Raw genomic sequence first — 21,917 nt, 5'->3', positions numbered from 1 at the left:
CATCACGATACACTGCAGCCTCCAATACCTGACCCCAAGCAATCCTCCAGCCACCCAAGTAGCTGGAACCTCAGGTGTGCACCACCACACCCAGCTTCATTTTGAGAATTTTGAATATAAAGCTTTTAATTTTTTGCTTCAGTCAAGAGTGACTTCAAGAGTGACTGAAACAAAAAATCAAAAGCCTAACATTCAGGAGACAAATGCAGGGTGCGCCTGCAGTCCCAGCCACTCGGGTGGCCGAGGCTAGAGGATGGCGTGAAGCCAGGAAGTTCTAGGCTGCAGTGCACCATGACTGCACCCATGAACAGCCACCACACTCCAGCCTGGACAACACAGCAAGACCCCCATCTCTTAAAGAAAAAAAACAAAACTCTCAAATGATGTTTTTCAAAGGTTTATAGCATTTATACTCATGCTGCAGTGCCTTGGAGGGCCCAAACTATATTAAAGCTTAAAACTGCTTTCCTTTTTTTTCACTGTCACTGAACCACCATGTTGGTTGGCATTATGAAAATATCTTTTAATACATTTATTTAATAAGATAAAAATTATCAGAAAATGAGAAGTACCATTTATAGTTCACAAGAAATGCAACATGGACCCCAATAGAAGTAGATATCAATAACTGATACTTCCTCTGTTTATGGCCCCAGACATGCTAAAATGCTAAAGTAATGCTTACAAAGAATATGAATGACAAATGTTATCCATCAGCTTTTTGGTTTAAAATGATTGCCAATGACTAGCAGCTTCAATGGTAACAGTAGGGAGGAAGAACCCTTCAATACTAACAATGCTGCAGTCTGCTCCTAAGTGGCTTTAGTTAGAGTCACTTGTTTTAAGGGCAATACTGCGTTGATTCTAAAGGCATATGCAGCAAAACGAGCAGGGGGAGAAAAACTGGAAGAAACATAAAAGTTATATGGTTAGTGTCTTTAAAGTCTAAAAATTTAAACTATTGTTTAAAAAACCTAACATAGTTCAGTTACCGGCCCACATTGTAAGCAAATATCTGTGTGTGGGATGGGAGCCTTCACTTTGGAGTGGTTTTGGTGACTCTGTTTACATTAAAAAGGACAGAAGAGTGTTTTGTTGCATTGACAAGGTCCCATTCTTTTCTGTGGAGTATGATCCTTGTTGTCCGGGCGTCTCTTGAATTTGAGATCTTTCCTTTTGAAGAAAATACTAATTTTGCTGGTTTTTGAGCAGGAAATGTGGTATATCTCCAGTCTTTGTAGATGAAGGTCCCGTGACATTATAACCCCTCATTTCTTCCTTTAAGAGAGGATGGCTTTAGAGTGCTGAATACCAATGAAGTTGATCAGCGCTGAAAGACCTCCTTACAGCTGCTCCACACAAGTCTTTGTCTACGCATAATCTAGAAATAGCCTCTAGGTTCTGTGCTCTTTCTTTGCTAAGAGGAGCAAATAGAAAATTCAGGTTGTCATCTGCTAAGGAGCGAAGGTCAAGGTAGTGTTTGGGATAAACACTGGCAGGAACATTAATATTAAACTGAAGAAGCTCCGAAAAATGCCTTTCCATTTCATTCATGTTCTCAACTGTAATGTCCTTGAGGATCTGGCAGTAGTCCACATTCCATACAGCCTGATCATCCCAAACCTTGGAGTCAAGAAGAGTGGCTCCCAGAACAATCCTTTTCCAGTTAGTGGGGCAAATGTCGATTTCAGCATAAGTTAAAAGCCTTTCTAAGTAAACCAGAGTTACTATTGCACATTCAGCTGTTAGCTGTGCAGCACTAAAAAGAGTATGAACAAATCTGTAAATAAATTTGTGCTCAGGATCATGCTTAAACTATTCCTGTGGAACTTTTTCTCGTGTGAGGGGATGTGATCTCTCATCAAAAATATCCAGGGATCTGTTTGCATCTCTGTTCTTTATGTGGTAATATATTTCTAAGGTCACACATTTTACTGTGGTTCTAAGGTTAGGCTGGCTGACTGTTCTGTCACCTAGAAATATTGTTGAGCATGAGCTATACTTTTTAGTAAGCTGCCCTGGAGATAGATGATTTAAGTGGTTGCTCTTCCTCTTTTCTCGCACATCGGTTTGAGATTTGCTCAGGAAACTTGGGCTTGCCCTTGGATGGTCAGAAGGGTTTGACTCCAAAGCTAAATCTTAGGGCATCTCGTGGTCGCTTTTGTGCTGCAGGTGGTGGCCCTCGCCCGCTCCGAAATCCAACTGGTAGGCTCCACAGAAGCGGGCGCTACCGCCACCGCATCCCCGGGTGCCGCCTCGTAGATGTCGGTTGCGCAGTACAGCTCTGGCATCACGCACCGGCCCAGCTTGAGGCTGGTACTGGGGGGACACGCAGTAGGTCAGCGTGTTCCCCATGGGGCGTCTCTGCTCCTCTCGGCCGGGGCTGGCGCCTTCTCTAGCCCCCTACTCCGCCGCCCTCAGCAGCCGCCCCTCCCCCAACAATGGCGCAGCCCAGGCTGCACCCGCGCAAGCAGATGCCTCCTCGCTGGCAGTTCACCCGCCCACCCCGCGACCCGCCCCGGGCAGGGCTCCGGCCTCCCCGCACGCTCGCCGCGCTGCCGCTGCCTCCCCAAGCTGACTCATCTGGAGATAATTATGTTTTTCTCTTTCGTTCTCTCTATGTGATGGATTACATTTATTGATTTACATATGTTGAACCAGCCTTGCATCCCAGGTATGAAGCCGACTTGATAGAGGTGGATCAGTTTTTTGATGTGCTGCTGGATTCCGTTCTCCAGTGTTTTATTGAGGTTTTTCACATCAGTGCTCCTCAGGGATATTGGTCTGAAGTTTTCTTTTTTTATTGTGTCTCTTCCCAGTTTTGGTATCAGAATGATGCTGTTTTTATATAATGAGCTGGAAAAGAAGTCCCTTTTTCTCGATATTTTGAAATAATATTAGAAGTGGTACCAGCTCTTCTTTGTACATCTGGTAGAATTCATCTGTAAATTTGTCTGGTTCTTTGCTATTTGTGATTGGTGGCCATTTAAGACCAATTCAGTTTTGGCACTTGTTATTGGTCTATTCAGGGATTCAATTTCTTATTTGTTCAGTCTTTGGAAGATGTATTTTTGCTCCAAGGTTACAGTCCTCAAGCTTGGCCCAGATGAACTCTCTACTTACATTCATGTTGCCTCAGTTTTTTCTTTTAGTTGGACATATTATTTAGAATGTGCCAGAGCAGCCTCTATGAGGGGAGCTCTCCTTTGATTGTAGTCTGTTTGCTGTAACACCCAAGGATGCAGAGTCAGATTGATCCCACCTAGAATCTGCACATAAGGTCTGGCCTCTGCCTAGGATTTACAAGACAGGGCCAGAAGACTTTGGATTGAGAATGTACTGAAAACCAACAGAAGGCATTTTCTGTATTGTGAGATGTCAGCGTAGAAATCTTGAAGCCCCCATTTGAAAGTGTGACTCTTTAAGCTTTTCAGATCTTTTTTAGTGACCTGCTACAGTTATGTGAGAGACTCCAGGTGTAAATAGAATTTGATGACAGAATCTGTAAGTGTAAACGAGCATCTTAAGAGTGAGAGATCAAGGCCACAAAGTATCCAGAGCCATGACCACAACTATACCTACCTGTAAAATACGATACTGGAGTAGGGTATTCTTGTCCTTCTTCTTACCCAAAAGGTAGCAAGTCAGGATAGGTGATGCAGGTTCTGGAGCTCCACCAAGGCAGTTCCATTTTCTATTTAGAATCAGCATGAATCTCTCTCAGCCTGGCTTATCACTGGACCATCAGCCCAGGGTCAGTAAGAACCTTCTCACAATCACCTAGATGTCTTTGAGACATTTGAGGATGTCCAGTGCAGAATTGTTTCAGGCTGATGAGTGGTTAATTCTGCTTCTGTCTCGGTGTAAGAGAAATGAGTCATTCTGTTTTTTTTTTTTTCTCCCTTCATACTCATACAAGAGATAACTTTGGTTGGTACCCAGATGAGAGTTTCTCTAGTTTGCTGTTACTTTGGTGAAACACAAAGAGGAGGTCCGGTAACTCAAAAGATAAACTAATTGCTTCCATTTCATAAGGTCATTCAAAAAATAGATGAAGCAGTCACGGTCCCTACCATCCAGAAACTTTTGGTCTGGACTAGCAACTGGATACATGGTTGAATTAAACATCATATGGTTGGTACAGTGAATAGATGTGTGCAAAGCAAAACAAAACTTTGGCCTCTTCAGTCGGGAGCAGTGGCTCACGCCTGTAATCCCAGCACTTTGGGAGGCCGAGGCAGGCGGATCACCTGAGGTCGGGAGTTCGAGATCAGCCTGAACAACATGGAGAAACCCCGTCTCTGCTAAAAATATAGAAAAATTAGCTAGGCGAGGTGGTGCATGCCTGTAATTCCAGCTACTCGGGAGGCTGAGGCAGGAGAATCACTTGAACCCAGGAGGTAGAGGTTGCGTTGAGCCAAGATTGTGCCATTGCACTCCAGCCTGGGTGACAAGAATGAAACTCCATCTCAAAAACAAAACAAAACAAAAAAACTTTGGCCACTTCTTTTTATATTGTTGTGTCTTCTGAGGTTATCACCTGAAGGGATATTTATGGACTGAAGAGTTGTTATTATTATTTGTGTATCTTTTACTTTGTTAGAATACATACTTATCTTCTAATGAAATCATTCCAGAAAACTTGAAAAGAGTCATTTAAATTGCCTGTTAGTATAGTTATAAAATTGACAGAGCAGTGGCAAAAATAGATTAAAGTTACATAAACTCTAGGATTTAAGTTTTTCTTAGGTAAGCTTAGGAAAAACAGAACTGGAAATACCCCAGTGGCATAGAGAACAGAATTCTCCATAGGGTCCTTTCCCTGCCCCAGTTCTGTTCAGATTCACCCTTTTTGAAGGCCTTCTTTAGGTCTGGCCCACTTTGGAGTCTTGCCTTACAGAACTGATTTATAAAGGTCAGAGTTTTGGCTGGTAAATCCTTCTGCCTTTCTAGAGCTGGTGCTTACAATTTCCTGCAACCCAAAAGCAGATAAATAAGAAAAATAAACTATACATTTTAACATCTTATTTTTTTAAATTTTGTATTAAAACCAGTGCTTACAGAAACATTCCATTTAGCAACTTGTTTTCTATTCTTGCAGATCCAGTAGTTGCTCCACAAGTCACAGACAAGTAAATATAAATAGAAAAAAATTTCTTAAACTCTTTCTATGCCCCCTCCTCTGTCTATATTTAGCCTTATTCTGTACATTTTTAAAAAAAATCAATAACAGAGAAACAGAGGAAGAAGTAATAATGCTGGGCCCTTTATCTAAATCCTGAGAATTACTGAACACTTAGTATCAACCTCCAATGTGTTATGGGGATTAAATCACATAATATGTTATGCCCAGCACAATGCTCTGTATTGTACTCTTGAGCACATAGTACCTGCTTAATAATTATTGCATTAGTACATGTGTACACGTTGTTTTGCAAATGCAGACTTATTCCAACATTGCTGCCTTTTGTTTCCTCTGTAAACTTTAAAGAGCCAGTAAATAATATAAAACTTCAGGATGGAGTGTGGTTGTCTTCATTTGTACCAGAAGTATTTGTGTTGTGACAAGAGTGCTGAATGTCAGGGACTCTGTGCGGTGCCTGCTTTCTCTAACTAATGCTAATGATGAGCCTGGGGGAGCAACATCAGCATTGGCAGGGGACTTGTTTGAAACACCCATTCATGAACCCTTTCCAAACATGCAGAATCACATTACATAAAGTGGGACCAACATTACCAAGTGATTTTTAAGTTCATTAAAGCTTGAGAGGCAATGCTTAGCTAAGTGGTTATCAGCCCAGGCTTCTCATTAAGATCACATGACCAGTTGGCAGAAATCTCTTGTGCCCTCCCCACAGCTTCTGTTTATTGTTGTGGGTGGAAGCATCTATGTTATTTTAATGAAGTGCCTCATGTGACTCTAAGGTGAGGCCAGAATGAAGTATGAGGGCTTCAAGATACATTCATGAGAGTTAAGTGCCACCTTTGCACTAAAGGGTGGTTACGATACCTGTTCTGTTTGGGTTTGGTAGGGACAGGGCCGTGTGGCCCATATGTTCATTACTGTAGCAGAAATTGCTGGTGTTTGTGGCAGGGGAGGGCACCTGAGACAGGAAAGGAGAAACTTATATTTTTACATCCATGGAGCAGCACATTTTTCCTGAATCTCTTCTGTTATAAAGGAGAGGTATGGGTGGACTTTTTGGTCTTGGTCCTTCTGTCTGCGGGTGTGGTGCTAGCAGGTAAGAAGGTGGTGCTGACACATTTAAGGCAGTTTTCTCAAGACGTAGATGTTACTTCTTTAGAGAATTTCATCTGAAAAGGATTCCAAGAGAAGAAGGAGAAAGAGCAAAAATGATGTTTTTTTTTTCTTCAGCTAAATAAGTCTCAGATCAAGAGCTTTGTCCACTCTTTTCTAGAGTCTCATGCATTTAGTATTTGCAAACCTTTACTTCTCTACTTGTGTTTTTCCTTACTAATGAGTTTAACTACTTTTTAAAATTCTAATGATAGTCAAGGGTCTATGCAAAATATTTCTTTCCTATGTACTAGAGCCTTCTCTACATTCTCAATATCATGGCTTCTTATATGCCATGCAGAATTCCTACCATGAATTTATGATCTGCACTATTAAAAATGTTCCCATTGTGGCTGTTGAACATGGAAGGATGTGGATACTCAAGATTCCTATTGGGGAAAGCTGGGGTTTACGTGGAGAATATGTAATGTTGAGGTTCCATCCGTGTTCTCCATTAGCTCTATGCAGAACAGGATTAAGAAAATACTTATTTAAATAGGATGGCATTTATTACCCAGAAAGTTCTGAAAAAAGATTGAGAGGTACCTGCTATATAGGGTGCTGAAGAAAGACTACTTAAAATCATTATTGAAAATTACAGAACATTGGAGATACCTGTATCTTGAACTTTGCATAAAACTGATATTTCTGTATGATTGAATTCAGAATATACTTTACTTTTGGAGGGGCAATATCTAGGCAATGATGCTATGTTCTTCTATGTGCGTAAGCACAACATAAAAATTTGTCCTACTATGGTTGATATTAATAATTTACTTGGTTAAAAAGCTCTCTGATATTTCTTTCACTACAGAGTTAACTATTTTTCTTGTCATTATTAGGCATCTTTATGCAGTTAATGTGCATAAGCCATCACATTTAATCTGGCAGCTGCCCTTTTTTCTTATGTTTTCTTTGCATATAGCTGTGTTTGGAAAATGAAGGCTCTTTGTTTTACAGGCCAGAAAAATCTAGTAAAACACAGGCTCTTCCACTTACTGAATGTTTCACAGAATTTTCTTTTGGGACCAAAAACTTTGGCATTACTAGTGAGCTCGTTAGAAATTCAGAAACTCAGACTTCATTCCAGATCTTCTGAAAAAAAATCTGCACAAGATTTCCAGTTTATTGTACACATTAAAATTCAGGAGGTGCCTTCTAACTCAACATCTCTTTTTTGTCTGAAAAATATACACAACTCATTCTTTATGATATAAATAATAACACTCAAAAATGTATATGTTTGTGTTTATGCTCTTAATTTTATACTTTATCTAGAAAAGTATCATATATACACTGGTGTTGTGGATCTTATGCCATTCTCTTCTCTCAGAATTAGAGAATATTTTAGAGAATATTTCTGTGTTAAAAATTATTGGAAAATTTGTCATTTCTATTAATCAGAACCAATTCTCTTTGCTCTGTCATTTCATTTTAATTCAAATAATAAATTCTGCCCATGGCCACTTGGTAAATATATGTGTGTCTGTGTGCTTGTGCTTTTCAGGGGCCATTGACGTTTAGGGATGTGGCCATAGAATTCTCTCTGGAGGAGTGGCAATGCCTGGACAGTGCTCAGCAGGGTTTGTATAGGAAAGTGATGTTAGAGAACTACAGAAACCTGGTCTTCTTGGGTGAGAATAACTTTAATACACAATTTCTAATATACCGTAAAGGTTTCTCTTTTTTTGTGGAATGATTTTTGGTAATTTATGCTTTGCATAAATGAGTTTCTGGTCCGTTTTTTCAAGAAAATCTTGAGGCTGTGTGTGGAAAAGAATGTATTCAAGATGTTTCATCTTGACCTGAACTTTCCATATTCCTGAGCTGATCTGTATCCTTCACTCTAGATTAGTGGTAATTCCAGAAATTTAGTGTCATAAAATATTGTTGCCCATGTTTTTAGGCCGGGCACGGTGGCTCACTCCTGTAATACCAGCACTTTGGGAGGCTGAGGCAGGCAGGTCACGAGGTCAGGAGTTTGAGACCAGCCTTGCCAACAAAGTGAAACCCCATTTCTACTAAAAATACAGAAATAGCCGGGCATGGTGGCAGGTGCCTGTAGTCCCAGCTACTCAGGAGGCTGAGGCAGGAGAATTGCTTGAACCCAGGAGGTGGAGGTTGTAGTGAGCCGAGATCATGCCACTTCACTCCAGCCTGGACAATAGAGCGAGACTCCGTCTCAAAAATAAATGAATGTATATATATGTACATATATATTTGCCCATATTTTAAAATCCATTCATCACCACCAATTTTTTGATTCATGAGTACCGGGTAGTGAAATTAAGAACCTACAAATTTAAAATATTTTCTAAATATTTAGAAATTTCTCTCATTAATTAGTATGTTAGGATTAATTTTCTAGAATATTCTATCACCTCCTCTTTACTAAGCATAGTACTAGGTTGGTAATTGGAGAATATGAGAAAGATTCATGTTATTTATTTCTAATAAAGCAGGTATTGCTCTCACTAAGCCAGACCTGATCACCTGTCTGGAGCAAGGAAAAGAGCCCTGGAATATAAAGAGACATGAGATGGTAGCCAAACCCCCAGGTAGGTGAGAGTGAACACAACAGATGACACAGATGTGAGGTCCAAAGGTCAAAAAGAAAGCTGGTCATTAAAATGTGGTTTGGGAAGCTGTGTTCCAAAGGAAATAGTTTTTGAGATGCCTGAGTGTTTTTGTTTTTTGGGCTTTTTTTTTTTTTTTTTTTTGGCTGTCACATAGGGGCATCTTCTGTCTTATGCTTTTAAATTCTTTAAAGATTCTACTTTCCTTTTGGTGATCTTCCTTCAGGTTTACAGTGAGAGCCAGAGTCCTTTTCAAGGCATATAAAAGACTGCACAGTCTCCCTGCTTTTCCATTATTTGGGGGGACACACAGATATCTGCATAATTTTAGGAAACTCTATGTTAAACTATTTTTTAGTTCTCTTTTTTCATCATGTCTGAAATGTGTGAAAGTAGTGTTTTCTGTTCCGTTGTTTTGTTTGTTAATCTTTTTGCACATTCCATCCTGTTTTTATTACTATATTCTTGAAATATAGTTAGAAATTATAAAGTATAATACCCCTCTGCTTTGTTCTTTTGCCTCAAGATTGCTTTGGCTATTTGAAGTTTATTGCAGTTTCTTATAAATTTTAGAATTGTATTTTTTATTACTGTGGGAAAAATGCCACTGGAATTTTAAGAGGAAGTTTGTTGGAGATATAGATTACTTTAGATAATATGACACTTTAACAATATTTATTCTTTCAATCCATGGACATGAAATATTTTAAAATTTGTGTCTTCAATAATTTATTTCATTGATATATCTTTTTTGTTTTATTTTGTTTTGTTTTTTGAGACGGAGTCTCGCTCTGTCATCAAGTTGGAGTGCAGTGGCGTGATCTTGGTTCACTGCAACCTCCACCTCCATGGTTCAAGCAATCTTCCTGCCTCAGCCTCCTGAGTAGCTGCGACTACAGGCGCATGCCACCACGCCAAGCTAATTTTTTTAATTTTTAGTAGAGATGGGGTTTCACCATGTTGGCCAGATGATCGTGATCTCTTGACCTCTTGATCTGCCTGCCCCGGCCTCCCAAAGTGTTGGGATTACAGTCGTGAGCCACTGTGCCTGGTCTATCTTACATCTTTTATTGTAAAGATTTTTTTTACCTTCTTGGTTAAATTTCCTCTCAGAAATTTATTATTTTAATGCTATTGTAAATAAGATTGTTTTCTTTATTGTATCAGATGGTTAAAATGTATGGAACAGTAGTTTATACTTGTATGTTAATTTTATATTTTGCTAATTTACTGAGTGTATTTATTACTTTAGACAAATTTCAATGTAGTGTTTATGGTTTTTTTATATATAAGATCATATGATCCACAAAAAGTAACTTATTTTTCTTCAATTTCAGTGGCTTTTTAAAAATGTTTTTGACTCATCATTCTGCCACTTACTTCCAGTCCTACGTTAAAATAGAAGCATTGACAATGGGCACAATATAGTTTTGCACTGGTGTCTGTGAATTTGATGGAGGAAATACCTCTTCAACTTTTGTTTTTTGTTTTTTGTTTTTTGTTTTTTGAGACGGCGTTTCACTGTTGTTGCCCAGGCTGGAGTGCAATAGCGCGATCTCAGCTCACTGCAACCTCTGCCTCCCAGGTTCAAGCAATTCTCTGTCTCAAAAAAAAAAAAAAAAGAAAGAAAAAGAAAAATTAATGGTTGTAAAAACACGTAACATAAAATTTACCATCTTAAATCTTTTTTTTTTTTTTGGGGGGGGGACAGAGTCTTGCTCTGTCGCCGAGGCTGGAGTGCAGTAGCGCGATCTCGGCTCACTGCAATCCCCACCTCCTGGGTTCAAGCAATTCTCTTGTCTCAGCGTCCCGAGTAGCTGGGAATATAGGTGCCCGCCACCATGCCTGGGTAATTTTTTCTATTGTTAGAAGAGACAGGGTTTCACCATGTTCGCCAGGTTAGTCTTGAATTCCTGACCTCAAGTGATCGCTCCGCCTCAGCCTCCCAGAGTGCTGGGATTACAGCATGGGCTACCGAGCCCAGCCTACCATCTTAAATTTCTTTAAGTGTACATTTCAGGGCCAGACATGGTGGTGCCTCACAACTGTAATCCCAGGATTTTGGGAGGTCAAGAAAGGAGGATCACTTGAGCCCAAAAGTTTGAGACCAGCCAGGGCAACACAGGGAGATTCCCTTTCCACAAAATTATTTAAAAAATTGCCAGGCATGGTGGTATGCACAAGTGGTTTCAGCTACTTGGGAAATTTGAGAGAAGAGAATTACTTGAGCCTGGAAGTTTGAGGCTGAAGTGAGCCATAATTGTGCCACTGCACTCCAGCTTGGGTGACAGAGTGAGACTGTCTCAAAAAAAAAAAGTTTTACATGCCAGGCGTGGTGGCTCATGCCTGTAATCCCAGCACTTTGGGATGCTGAGGTGGGCAGACCACCTGAGGTCAGGAGTTCAAGACCAGCCTGACCAACATGGTGAAACCCCATCTCTACTAAAAATACAAAAATTAGCGGGGCCTTGTGACAGGTGCCTGTAATCCCAGCTACTCGGGAGGCTGAGGCAGAAGAATTCCTTGAACCTGGGAGCCAGAAGTTGCAGTGAGCCAAGATTGCCCCTTGCACTTCAGCCTGGGCAACAAGAGCAAAACACCGTCTCAAAAAAAAAAAAAAATAAACAAAAATAATAATAATAATTGCATTTTAGCCATGTTAAGTATATTCACATTGTTATGCAAAAGACTTACAGAAATTTTACATCTTGTGAAACTAAAACTAAATACCCATTAAGTAACAACAACCCATTTTACCCTCTTCCCAGCCCTTGACAAACACCCTTCCACTTTCTGTTTTTATGAGTGTGACTATTTAAGATATCTCATATAAGTGGAATCACACAGTGTCCATCATTTTGTTTCTGGATTATTTCAGATGACATAATATTCTCAAAGTTTGTCTTAAAATTGACAAGATTTTCTTAAGTCTGTATAATATTCCATTTTATGTATATGTTACATTTTTGATGTGTTCATAAATCAAGAGACACCCAGGTTGCCTCAGCCTTTTGACTTTTGTGAGTACTGGTACAATAATCATAGATGTTCAAATATGTCTTCTAGGTCTTTTGTTGCATATTTTGAATATAGATTCATTAATGGAGTTGCTATATTTGATAATAATTCCACTTTTAATTATTTGAGAAATGTAACATTTTAAAATAATGACTGCAACTTTGTTTTCTACCAACAATCAACAGAGGTTTCATTTTCATTGCATCATCAACAGAGTTGGCATCTTTAAAAAATTTATAGTGGCCATTGTAATGGATGTGAGGTGATTTCATTTTTCATTTTTATTTTTACATGTTTCTCTACAAATTATTAATTTGTAATTTGGTCAGGCTGGTCTTCAACTCCTGACCTCAGGTGATCCACCCACCTCAGCCTCCAAAGTGCTGGGATTACAGGTGTGAACCACTGCACCTGGCCCGAATATTAACTCTTATCACATGTGACTTGCAAATATTTTCACCCATTTCTTATGAGGCATTTTTACACAGTTGAATGTTTTTTTTTTTCTAATGTGGATAAATTTTGAAGTAGCGTGTAGTTAAATTTTTCTGTTTTTCTGTTGTTGCTCATGCATTTAATGTTGTATCTAAGAAAATGGTGCCAAGACCCATGTCATGACTTTTTTCTATTTTGTTCTAAGAGATTCATCAGTTTTTTTTATGTAAGTATTTTATTGAAAACATTTTTTATATACGGTTCAAGGAAATGATCCAACTTTATCAGAGTTGACATTTAGTTCTTAACATTATTTTTTGAAAAGATTATTTTTTCTCTATTGTGTGTTCATGGCAGCTTTGTGGAAGATCATTTAATCATATACACAAGAGTTCATTTCTGAACTCTCTATTCTGCTCTTTCATCTGTTTATCTGTCTTTGTATCAGTACCATACTGTTTTTGTTATTGTAGCTTTTAATGTTTTAAAATCGGGAAGTATAATGCCTGTTTGTTCTTTTCATGGGTGTTTGGTTAGTTATAGTTCACAATCACATTTAAAAATTTTAAAGAATATTTCTGTAATAACTGTGCTATTGAGATTTTTATAGAGATTGTACTGAATTTGTTCACCTCTGTAGGTTGTATTGGCATCTTAACAAAATTAAAATTTTTGACCCTCGAGCAGAAATATGTTGAAGAATGTGTTTTAATTTAATTTAATTTCATTTTATTTATTAGAGACAGAGTTTATTTATTAGAGACTAGCCTATGTTGCCTAGGCTAGTTTCCAGCACCTGTGCTCAAGCAGGTCTCTTGCCTCAGCCTCCCAAAATGGTAGTATTACAGGTGTGAGCCATTGCACTCAGTCCATGTGTTTTATTTTTAGATATTGTTGGAGTTGCCAGTTTTACTTTTGCTTTTAATTCCTAGTTTTATTCAGTTTTGGTCAGATACCATGCAGTGCATGATTTTGGTCTTCTTAAATTTATTTGTTGTTGTCGTTTTCAGACATGATCATACTCCGTCACCCAGGCTGGAGTATAGTGTCATAATTTTGGCTCACTGCAACCTCAGCCTCCTTGACTCAAGTGATCTTTACACCTCAGCCTCCTGAGTAGCTGAGACTATGGACATGCACTACCATGCCTGGCTAATTTTTTGATTATTTCTAGGGACAGGCTGTCACTATGTTACTGACATTGGTCTTATACTTGTGGTCCCAAGTGATCCTCTCACTTTTGTCTTCCAGATTTTTGAAATTATACGTATCAGCCACTACGTATTCTTTAATAAGACTTGTTATGTGTTCTAACAGAATACATCAGGTGCAAATAAGAATATTGTGTATTATTTTGCTTTTAACTGAAAAATTTTGTACATGTCTGTTAAGCCTAGTTTGTCTGTGATATGGTTTGGATGAACATGTTCTGCAAACCTCATGCTGCGATGTAATCCCCAATGTTGGATGTGGAACCTGGTAGGGAGGTGTTTAGGTCATGGGGACGAATTTCTCATAAATGCCTTGGCACCAGCCTTTTGATAATCAGAAAGTTTACACTTCATTAATTCAAATGAGAGCTGGTTCATTAAAAGAACCTGGCCTTTTTTATTTTTTTGAGATGGAGTTTCACTCTGTAGTCTAGGCTGGAGTGCAATGGTGCCATCATGGCTCACTGCGACCTCCACCTCCCTGATTCAAGCAATTTTCTTGCCTCAGCCTCCCAAGTAGCTGGGATTATAGGCACCCGCCACCATGCCCAGCTAATTTTTGTAGTTTTTTAGTAGAGATGGGATTTCACCATGTTGGTCAGGCTGGTTTCGAACTCCTGACCTCATCGACCTCCCAAAGTGCTTGGATTACAGGCGTGAGTCTCTGCGCCTGGCCTGAACCTGGCTTTTTCACCTTACACTTGCTCTTTTTCTTACCACATCCAGTTTCCATTCTCTGTATATGACTAGTCAGTTCTCCCAGAACCATTTATTAAATAGGGAGTTCTTTCCTTATTGCTTGTTTTTGTCAGGTTTTTCAAAGATCAGGCAGTTGTAGATTTGCAGTCTTATTTCTGAGTTCTCTATTCTGTTTCATGGGTCTATGTGTCTGTTTTTATACCAGTGCCAGGCTGTTTTGGTTACTACAGCCTTGTAGTATAGTTTGAAGTTGGATAGCATGATGCCTCCAGCTTTGTTCTTTTTGCCTAAGATTCTCTTGGCTATATGGGGCTTTTTGGGTTCCATATTAATTTTAAAATAGTTTTCTCATTCTCCATCAGTTTTTTTTTCTTTTCTTTCTTTCTTTTTTTTTTTTTTTTGACATAGTGTCACTCTATCGCCCAGGCTGGACTGCAGTGGCACAATCTCGGCTCATTGCAACCTCCACCTCCTGGGTTCAAGCAGTTCCCCTGACTCAGTTTCCTGAGTAGCTGGGATCACAGGCGTGCGCCACCACACCCAGATAATTTTTGTATTTTTAATAGAGATGGGGTTTCACCATGTTGGCCAGGCTGGTCTTGAACTCCTAACCTCAGCTGATCTGCCCGCCTCAGCCTCTCAAAGTGCTGGGATTACAGGCAAGAGCCACTGTGCCCGGCCTGCATCGATATTTATCAGGGATATTGGTTTTAAGTTTTTGTTGTTGTTGTTTTTATATCTCTGCCAGGTTGGATATCAGAATGATGCTGATCTTATAAAATGAGGGAGGAGTTCCTACTTTTCTTTCATTTAAAATGGTTTCAGAAGAAATGGTGCCAGCTCTTCTTTGTACCTCTGGTAGAATTCAGCTGTAAATCCATCTGGTCCTGGGCTTCTTTTGGTTGGCAGCCTACTTATTACTGTCTCAATTTCAGAACTTGTTGTTGGTCTATTCAGGGATTCAGCTTCTTCCTGGTTCAGTCTTGGGAGGGTGTAGATGTCCAGTAATTTATCCATTTCTTCTAGATTTTCCAGTTTATGTGCATAGTGGTGTTTATAGTATTTTCTGATGATTGTATTTCCTTTTTTTTTTTCTTCTTTTTTTTTTATTTTTGGAATGAAGTCTCACTCTTGTCCCCCAGGCTGGAGTGTGATGGTGCAATCTCGGTTCACTGCAACATCCGCCTCCTGGGTTCAAGTAATTCTCCTGCCTCGGCCGCCTGAGTAGCTGGGATTATAAGCACCAGCCACCATGCCCAACTAATTTTTTTTATTTTTTTATTTTTAGTAGAGACAGGGTTTCACTTTGTTGGCCAGGCTGCTCTAGATGTCCTGACCTCAGGTGATCCACCCACTTCACCCTCCCAAAGTGCTGGGATTACAGGCATGATCTACCACGCCAAGCCCTGATGATTGTATTAATGTAGGGTCAGTGCTGATATCTGCTTTATCATTTTTTATTGTGTCTATTTCATTCTTCTCTCTTTTCTTTATTAATCTAGCTAGTGGTCTATCTCTTATTTTATTTTTTTTAAACAGCTCCTGGATATATTGATTTTTTTGAAGGGTTTTTTTGTGTCTCTATCTCCTATGGTTCCACTCTGATCCTGGTTATTTTTTGTCTTCTGCTGGCTTTGGGGTTTGTTTGCTCTTGGTTCTCTTTTCCTTTTAGTTGTGATGTTAGGAAGTCAATTTGAGATCTTTCTAGCTTTTTGATGTGGGTATTTAGTGCTATATTTTCCCCCTTAACACTACTTTAGCTGCATTCCAGAGATTCTGGTATATTGTCTCTTTGTTGTCATTGGTTTCAAAGAATTTTTTGATTTCTGACTTAATTTTATTATTTACTCAGAAGTCATTCAGGAGTATGTTGTTAAATTTCCATGCAGTTGTGTGGTTTTGAGTGAGATTCTTACTCTTGAGTTCTAATTTGATTGCACTGTGGTCTGAGAAACTGTTATGATTTCGGTTCTTTTGAATTTGCAAAGGAATGTTTTACTTCCAATTATATAATCAATTTTAGAGTAAGTGCCATGTGGCAATTAGAAGAATGTGTATTGTGTTTTTGGCTGGTGAGTTCTGTAAATATCTATCAGGTCCACTTGACCTAGAGCTGAGTCCAAGTCCTGAATATCCTTGTTATTTTTCTTTCTCAGAGATCTGTCTAGTATTGGCAGTGGAGTGTTAAAGTCTCCCACTGTCATTGTTTGGGAGTCTAAGTCTCTTTGTAGGTATCTAAGTATGTTTTATAAATCTGAGTGCTGGCTGGACGTGTGGCTCATGCCTGTAATGCCAGCACTTTGGGAGGCCAAGGCAGGCAGATCCCCTGAGGTCAGGAGTTTGAGACCAGCCTAGACATGGTGAAACCCTGTCTCTATTAAAAATACAAAAATTAGCTGGGCATAGTGGTTGGTGCCTGTAATCCCACCTACTCAGGAAGCTGAGGCAGGAGAATCACTTGAACCTGCGAAGTGAAGGTTGCAGTGAGCCAAGATCGCGCCATTGCACTCTAGCATGGGCGACAGAGTGAGATTCCATTTCAAAAAAATAAATCAATAAGGCCGGGCACGGTGGCTCATGCCTGTAATGCCAGCACTTTTGGAGGCTGAGGCTGGCAGATCATGAGGTCGGGAGATCGAGACCATCCTGGCTAACAAGGTGAAACCCCGTCTCTACTAAAAATACAAAATACTAGCCAAGTGTGGTGGCGGGCACCTGTAGTCCCAGCTGCTCAGGAGGCTGAGGCAGGAGAATGGTGTGAACCCGGGAGGCAGAGCTTGCAGTGAGCCAAGATCATGCCACTGTACTCCAGCCTGGGTGACAGAGTAAGACTCCGTCTCAAAAAAAATCAATCAAGCAAGCAATAAAAACAAATCTGGGTGTTCCTTGAATTGATCCCTTTAGCATTATGTAGTGTCCTTCCTTGTCTTTTTTGATCTTTGTTGGTTTAAAGTCTGTTTTAACAGAAACTATGATTGCAACCCCTGCTTTTTTTCTGATTTTATTTGCTTGGTAAATTTTTCTCCCTTTATTTTGAGGCTATGTGTGTCGTTGCATGTGAGATGGGTCTCTTGAATACAGCACACCAGTGAGTTGACTCTTTAACCAGCTTGCCATTCTGTGCCTTTTTTTTTTTTTTTTTTTGAGACAGAGTCTTACACGGTCGCCCAGGCTGGAGTCTGGAGTGCGGTGGCACAATGTTGGCCCACTTCCAGCTCTGCCTCCTGGGTTCATGCCATTCTCCTGCCTCAGCCTCCCGAGTAGCTGGGACTACAGGCACCCACCACCACACCCTGCTAATTTTTTGTATTTTTAGTAGAGACGGGGTTTCACCATGTTAGCTAGGATGGTCTCGATCTCCTGACCTCATGATCCACCCAGCTCGGCCTCCCAAAGTTCTGGGATTAATTGGAGCATTCAGTCCATTCAAATTTAAGGTTAATATTGTTATGTGTGAATTTGATCCTGTTCTCGTGGTGCTAGCTGGTTATTTTGCAGACCTGTTGACGTAGTTGTTTCGTAGTGTCATTGGTCTTTGTACTTCAATGTGTTTTGCATTTGCTGGTAGTGGTTTCTTCTTTTCATATTTAGTGCTTCTTTCAGGAGCTCTTGCAAAGCAGGCCTAGTGGTGATGAATTCCCTCAGCATTTGTTTGTCTGAAAATGATTTCATTTCTCCTTCACTATGAAGCTTAGTTGCTGGATATTCTGGGTTAGAAATTCATTTTTTTTTAAGAATGCTGAATATTGGCCCCCAGTGTCTTCTGGCTTGTAGGGTATCTTTTTAGAGGTCCACTTTTACTCTGATGGGCTGCCCTTTCTGGGTGACCTGGCCTTCCCTTTGGCTGTCCTTATCATTTTTTCCTGAAGTTTAACCTTGAATAATCTGATAATTATGTGTCTTGAGGTTGATCTTCTCATGGAATATCTTACTGGGGTCCTCTGGATTTTCTGAATTTGAATGATGGCCTGTCTTGTTAGGTTGGAAGAGTTCTTCTGGATGATATCCTGAAGTATGTTTTCCAACTTGGTTCCATTCTTTCCCTCTCTTTAGTGTACTGCAATCAGTTGTAAGTTTGGTCTGTTTACATAATCCAATAGTTCTCGAAGATTTTTTTCATTCCTTTTTATTTTTATTTTTTCAATCTTATCTGCCTTATTTCAGCAAGATAGTCTTCAAGCTCTGAAATTCTTTTTCCTGCTTGGTCTACTCAGTTACTGATACTTGTAGTTGCATTGTGAGGTTCTCATGTTGTTTTTCAGTTGCATCAGGTCGTTTATGTTCCTCTCTAAACTGGTTATTCGGGTTAACAGCTCCTGTAATGTTTTTCATGGTTCTTAGCTTTTTTGCATTGGGTTAGAACGTGCTTCATTAGCTCACTGAAGTTCATTATTGCCCACCTTCTGAAGCCTACTTCTGTCAATTTATCCATCTCAGGCTTCTCCGGGTTCTGTGCGCTTGCTGGAAATATGTTTTGATTATTTGGAGGAGTAGAGACACTCTGGGTTTTTGAGTTTTCAGCATTTTTTTGTTGATTCTTCTGATCGTCATGAGTTTATCTAGCTTTGGTCTTTGAGGCTGCTGACCTTTGGATGGGGTTTTTGTGGGGACATTTTTGTTGATGCTGCTGTGGTTGCTTTCTGTTTTTCCTTTAACAGTCAGGCCCCTCTTCTGTAGGGCCGCTGTGATTTGCTTGGGATCCACTTCAGATCCTATTTGCCTGGGTTTCTCCCACACCTGGAGGTGTCACCAGTGGAGTGTGTAGAACAGCAGAGAGAACTGCCTGCTCCTTCATCTGTAAGCTTTATCCCAGATGGGCACTGAGCTGATGACAGTGGGAATACTTCTTTATAAGTTGTCTTACAATGCCTGTTGTGGGGGTGGTCCTCACTCAGTCAGGATGCACAGGATTCAGGAACCACTTAACAAGGCACTCTGGCTGCTTCTTGGTGAAGGGGGTGTGCTTCACTGGGAGAAATTCCATATGTCTGGACTGCCCAGATTCCTCAGCCAGCAGGGGGAAAGACTTAAGTCTGCTGATCTGCAGAAATCACCTCATTGTTACTATTTTATGTGTTTCTTGTAGATATGTCTTTTCTCATTTCCTGTGTTACTACCTTAATTTTTGTTTGTTTTAATTTTGTTGTGACTTGCTTTGATTATTTTTTATTTTGTTTTGCATACTTTCCAGAAGTATAATGTAATCATCTTGAAATATAATGTAACCATATTGAAAAACAGATTACATAAAACATCTTAAAGTTAAAACAATGTATTTTAATCTCATCACACCTTCAATTAAGTACAAAACCTCTGTTGTTATGTTTTCCAATTTGTTATTAATATTAAAAACCATATTATCTTACATTGTGTATCTATTAACAGATTTATGCAGATTTATATCTTGTTTTTTATATCTAAAGAAGAACTGTAAGGGTTTTATGTGCATCATTATGATAGTAAAAAAATTCTATATGTGTCTGTATTTACACTTAATAGAGAGTTTTATATTTATACTTTTTTTTGATACTTCTGGCATCATTTTGTTCTTCAACATAATGGACTCATTTTAGCATTTCTTTTTGTCTGTATGCAGAGTTTCACTATGTTTCCCTGGCTGATCTTGAACTACTGGTCTCAAGTGATCTATCTGCCTTGGCTTCCTAAAGCTGTAGAATTACAGGCCTGAGCCACTGTGCCTGGCCACCATGTAACATTTTATGTAGGGCTGTGGTAGTTGTAATAAATGCCCTGAATTTTTATTTTGGAAAGTCCTTATTTTTATCTTGTTTTTGAAGTAAAATAATTTTGAATTAAATATTGGTTAGAAATTTTTTTATTACATCAAAATTTGGGAAGTTCTCAGCCTTTTTTGTCTTCAAGTTACCTCTGTATTACTTTTTCCCTATATTCTTCTAAGATTCATTTGATGAATATATTGATCTACTTGATGGCATCCAATACGTTTTACATTACATATTTTAATTCTGTTATATATTTTATATATATTATATATATATTTTATATTGTGTTATATATTTTAAGGTATGACACCTAACACCAGTTGCTTGTGTTTTGGTGTTTTATTTTATATTGTCGTTGTGTATGACAGTGTTTAACTCTGTACAATTTAAGACAGTGTCTAGCCAAATCAAATATGAATCAGCCATATGTCTACTGCCAGTATAATTACCTCTGTGTTTGTTTGCCTCTACAAATATCATCTCTGTTTATTTTATGACTTGTATATTTGTTGTGTAGATTTGTTGTAAATGGTCGTTCAATCTTGGCTAGGTGACCAGTTATAAAAATTCTTCTAATTTCAATATCTGTTGTGAATCTACATTACTTCTATGTGGGAGAAACACTTTGGGATTTGAAGATAATATTGAAACTATTGTAACTGTATCTTTCTTGGTATTAATTGTTCATTTTTACTTGAACACATAAAATATTAGCAATTTTTTTTTTTTGAGACGGAGTCTCGCTCTGTCGCCAAGACTGGGGTGTAGTGGCGGGATCTTGGCTCGCTGCAACCTCCGCCTCCTGGGTTCAAGTGATTCTTTTGCCTCACTGTGTTGGCCAGGCTGGTCTCGAACTCCTGACCTTGTGATCCGCCCACCTTGGCCTCCCAGAGTGCTGGGATTACAGATGTGAGTCCCGGCACCAGGCCCATTATCAAATATTTTTAAATATTCTGTTTATTCCTCTTAATTATATTGATAATGTTATGCAGCATACCCCTAGAATGTTTTATCTTGCAAAGCTAAATCTCAATGTACAACAACCAATTTGTCTGATGTTCTGGCACTTTGCAAACACCACTTTGTTTTCTATTTCTAAGAATGTGACTGCCTCATGTGTCTCATACAATCTCTGTCTCATTGTGGCTAGCTCATTTTATTTTGCATAATGTCATCAAGCTTTATTTTTAGAGTTATTAGAATATTTCCTGCTTTTTAAATCCTGGATGATATTCCAGTATTTTTATATTACAAATTATATCTATTGGATAATTTGGTGACAGAAAGTTGCATTGCCAGGCACGGTGGCTCATGCCTGTAATCCCAGCACTTTGAGAGGCTGAGGCAGGTGGATATCAAGGTCAAGAGATCGAGACCATCCTGGCCAACATGGTGAAATGCTGTCTCTGCTAAAAATACAAAAATTAGGCATGGTGGCACACACCTGTAGTCCCAGCTACTCAGGAGGCTGAGGCAGGAGAATCACTTGAACCCAGGAGGCGGAGGTTGCAGTGAGCCAAGATCATGCCACTGCACTCCAGCCTGGGCAACAGTGCAAGACTCCATCTCAAAAAAAAAAAAAAAAAAAAAAAGGAAAGAAAAAGGAAAGAAACTTGCATTGCTTTTACCTATTGGTAAAAAATGCTGCAATAATTATGGATATGAAAATAACTCTTCATATAACCATATATGTGAAAGTTTCTATAGATGTGGCATTCTATTTTATTAGTCTACTTTTTAACCATTATACTCATACCAAATTGTTTTAATTATGTAGCTTTGCAATGTGCTTTTAAATCAGGAACTATAATGCCTTCAACATTTTCTTTTTTTTGAAGACTCTTGGGTACTTTATTGTCTCTTGACATTTTATATACTTTTGGGGTTGTTGTTTCTAGTTCCTCAAAAATGCAATGAGAAATTTTTAACAACATTG

At 39.1% G+C, this 21,917-nt stretch overlaps 1 protein-coding gene and 1 pseudogene across 1 annotated transcript in view; one reads left to right on the top strand and one right to left on the bottom strand.

Moving 5' to 3' along the window:
* The window catches only part of LOC101144838 (zinc finger protein 100-like), a 47,587-nt gene that overhangs the window by 18,749 nt on the left and 6,921 nt on the right, over window positions 1-21,917 (top strand). The window contains 2 exon segments of the mRNA XM_055372313.2: window positions 7,806-7,932; window positions 8,758-8,856. Coding sequence (XP_055228288.2) covers window positions 7,806-7,932; window positions 8,758-8,856 — 226 coding nt within the window.
* LOC101143733 (cyclin-Y-like protein 1) lies at window positions 876-2,355 on the bottom strand (annotated as a pseudogene).

The sequence above is a fragment of the Gorilla gorilla genome, chromosome 20 (genome assembly GCF_029281585.2).
Source record: "Gorilla gorilla gorilla isolate KB3781 chromosome 20, NHGRI_mGorGor1-v2.1_pri, whole genome shotgun sequence".
NCBI classification, from domain to species: domain Eukaryota; kingdom Metazoa; phylum Chordata; class Mammalia; order Primates; family Hominidae; genus Gorilla; species Gorilla gorilla.
This window is presented reverse-complemented; position numbering and strand designations above follow the sequence as displayed.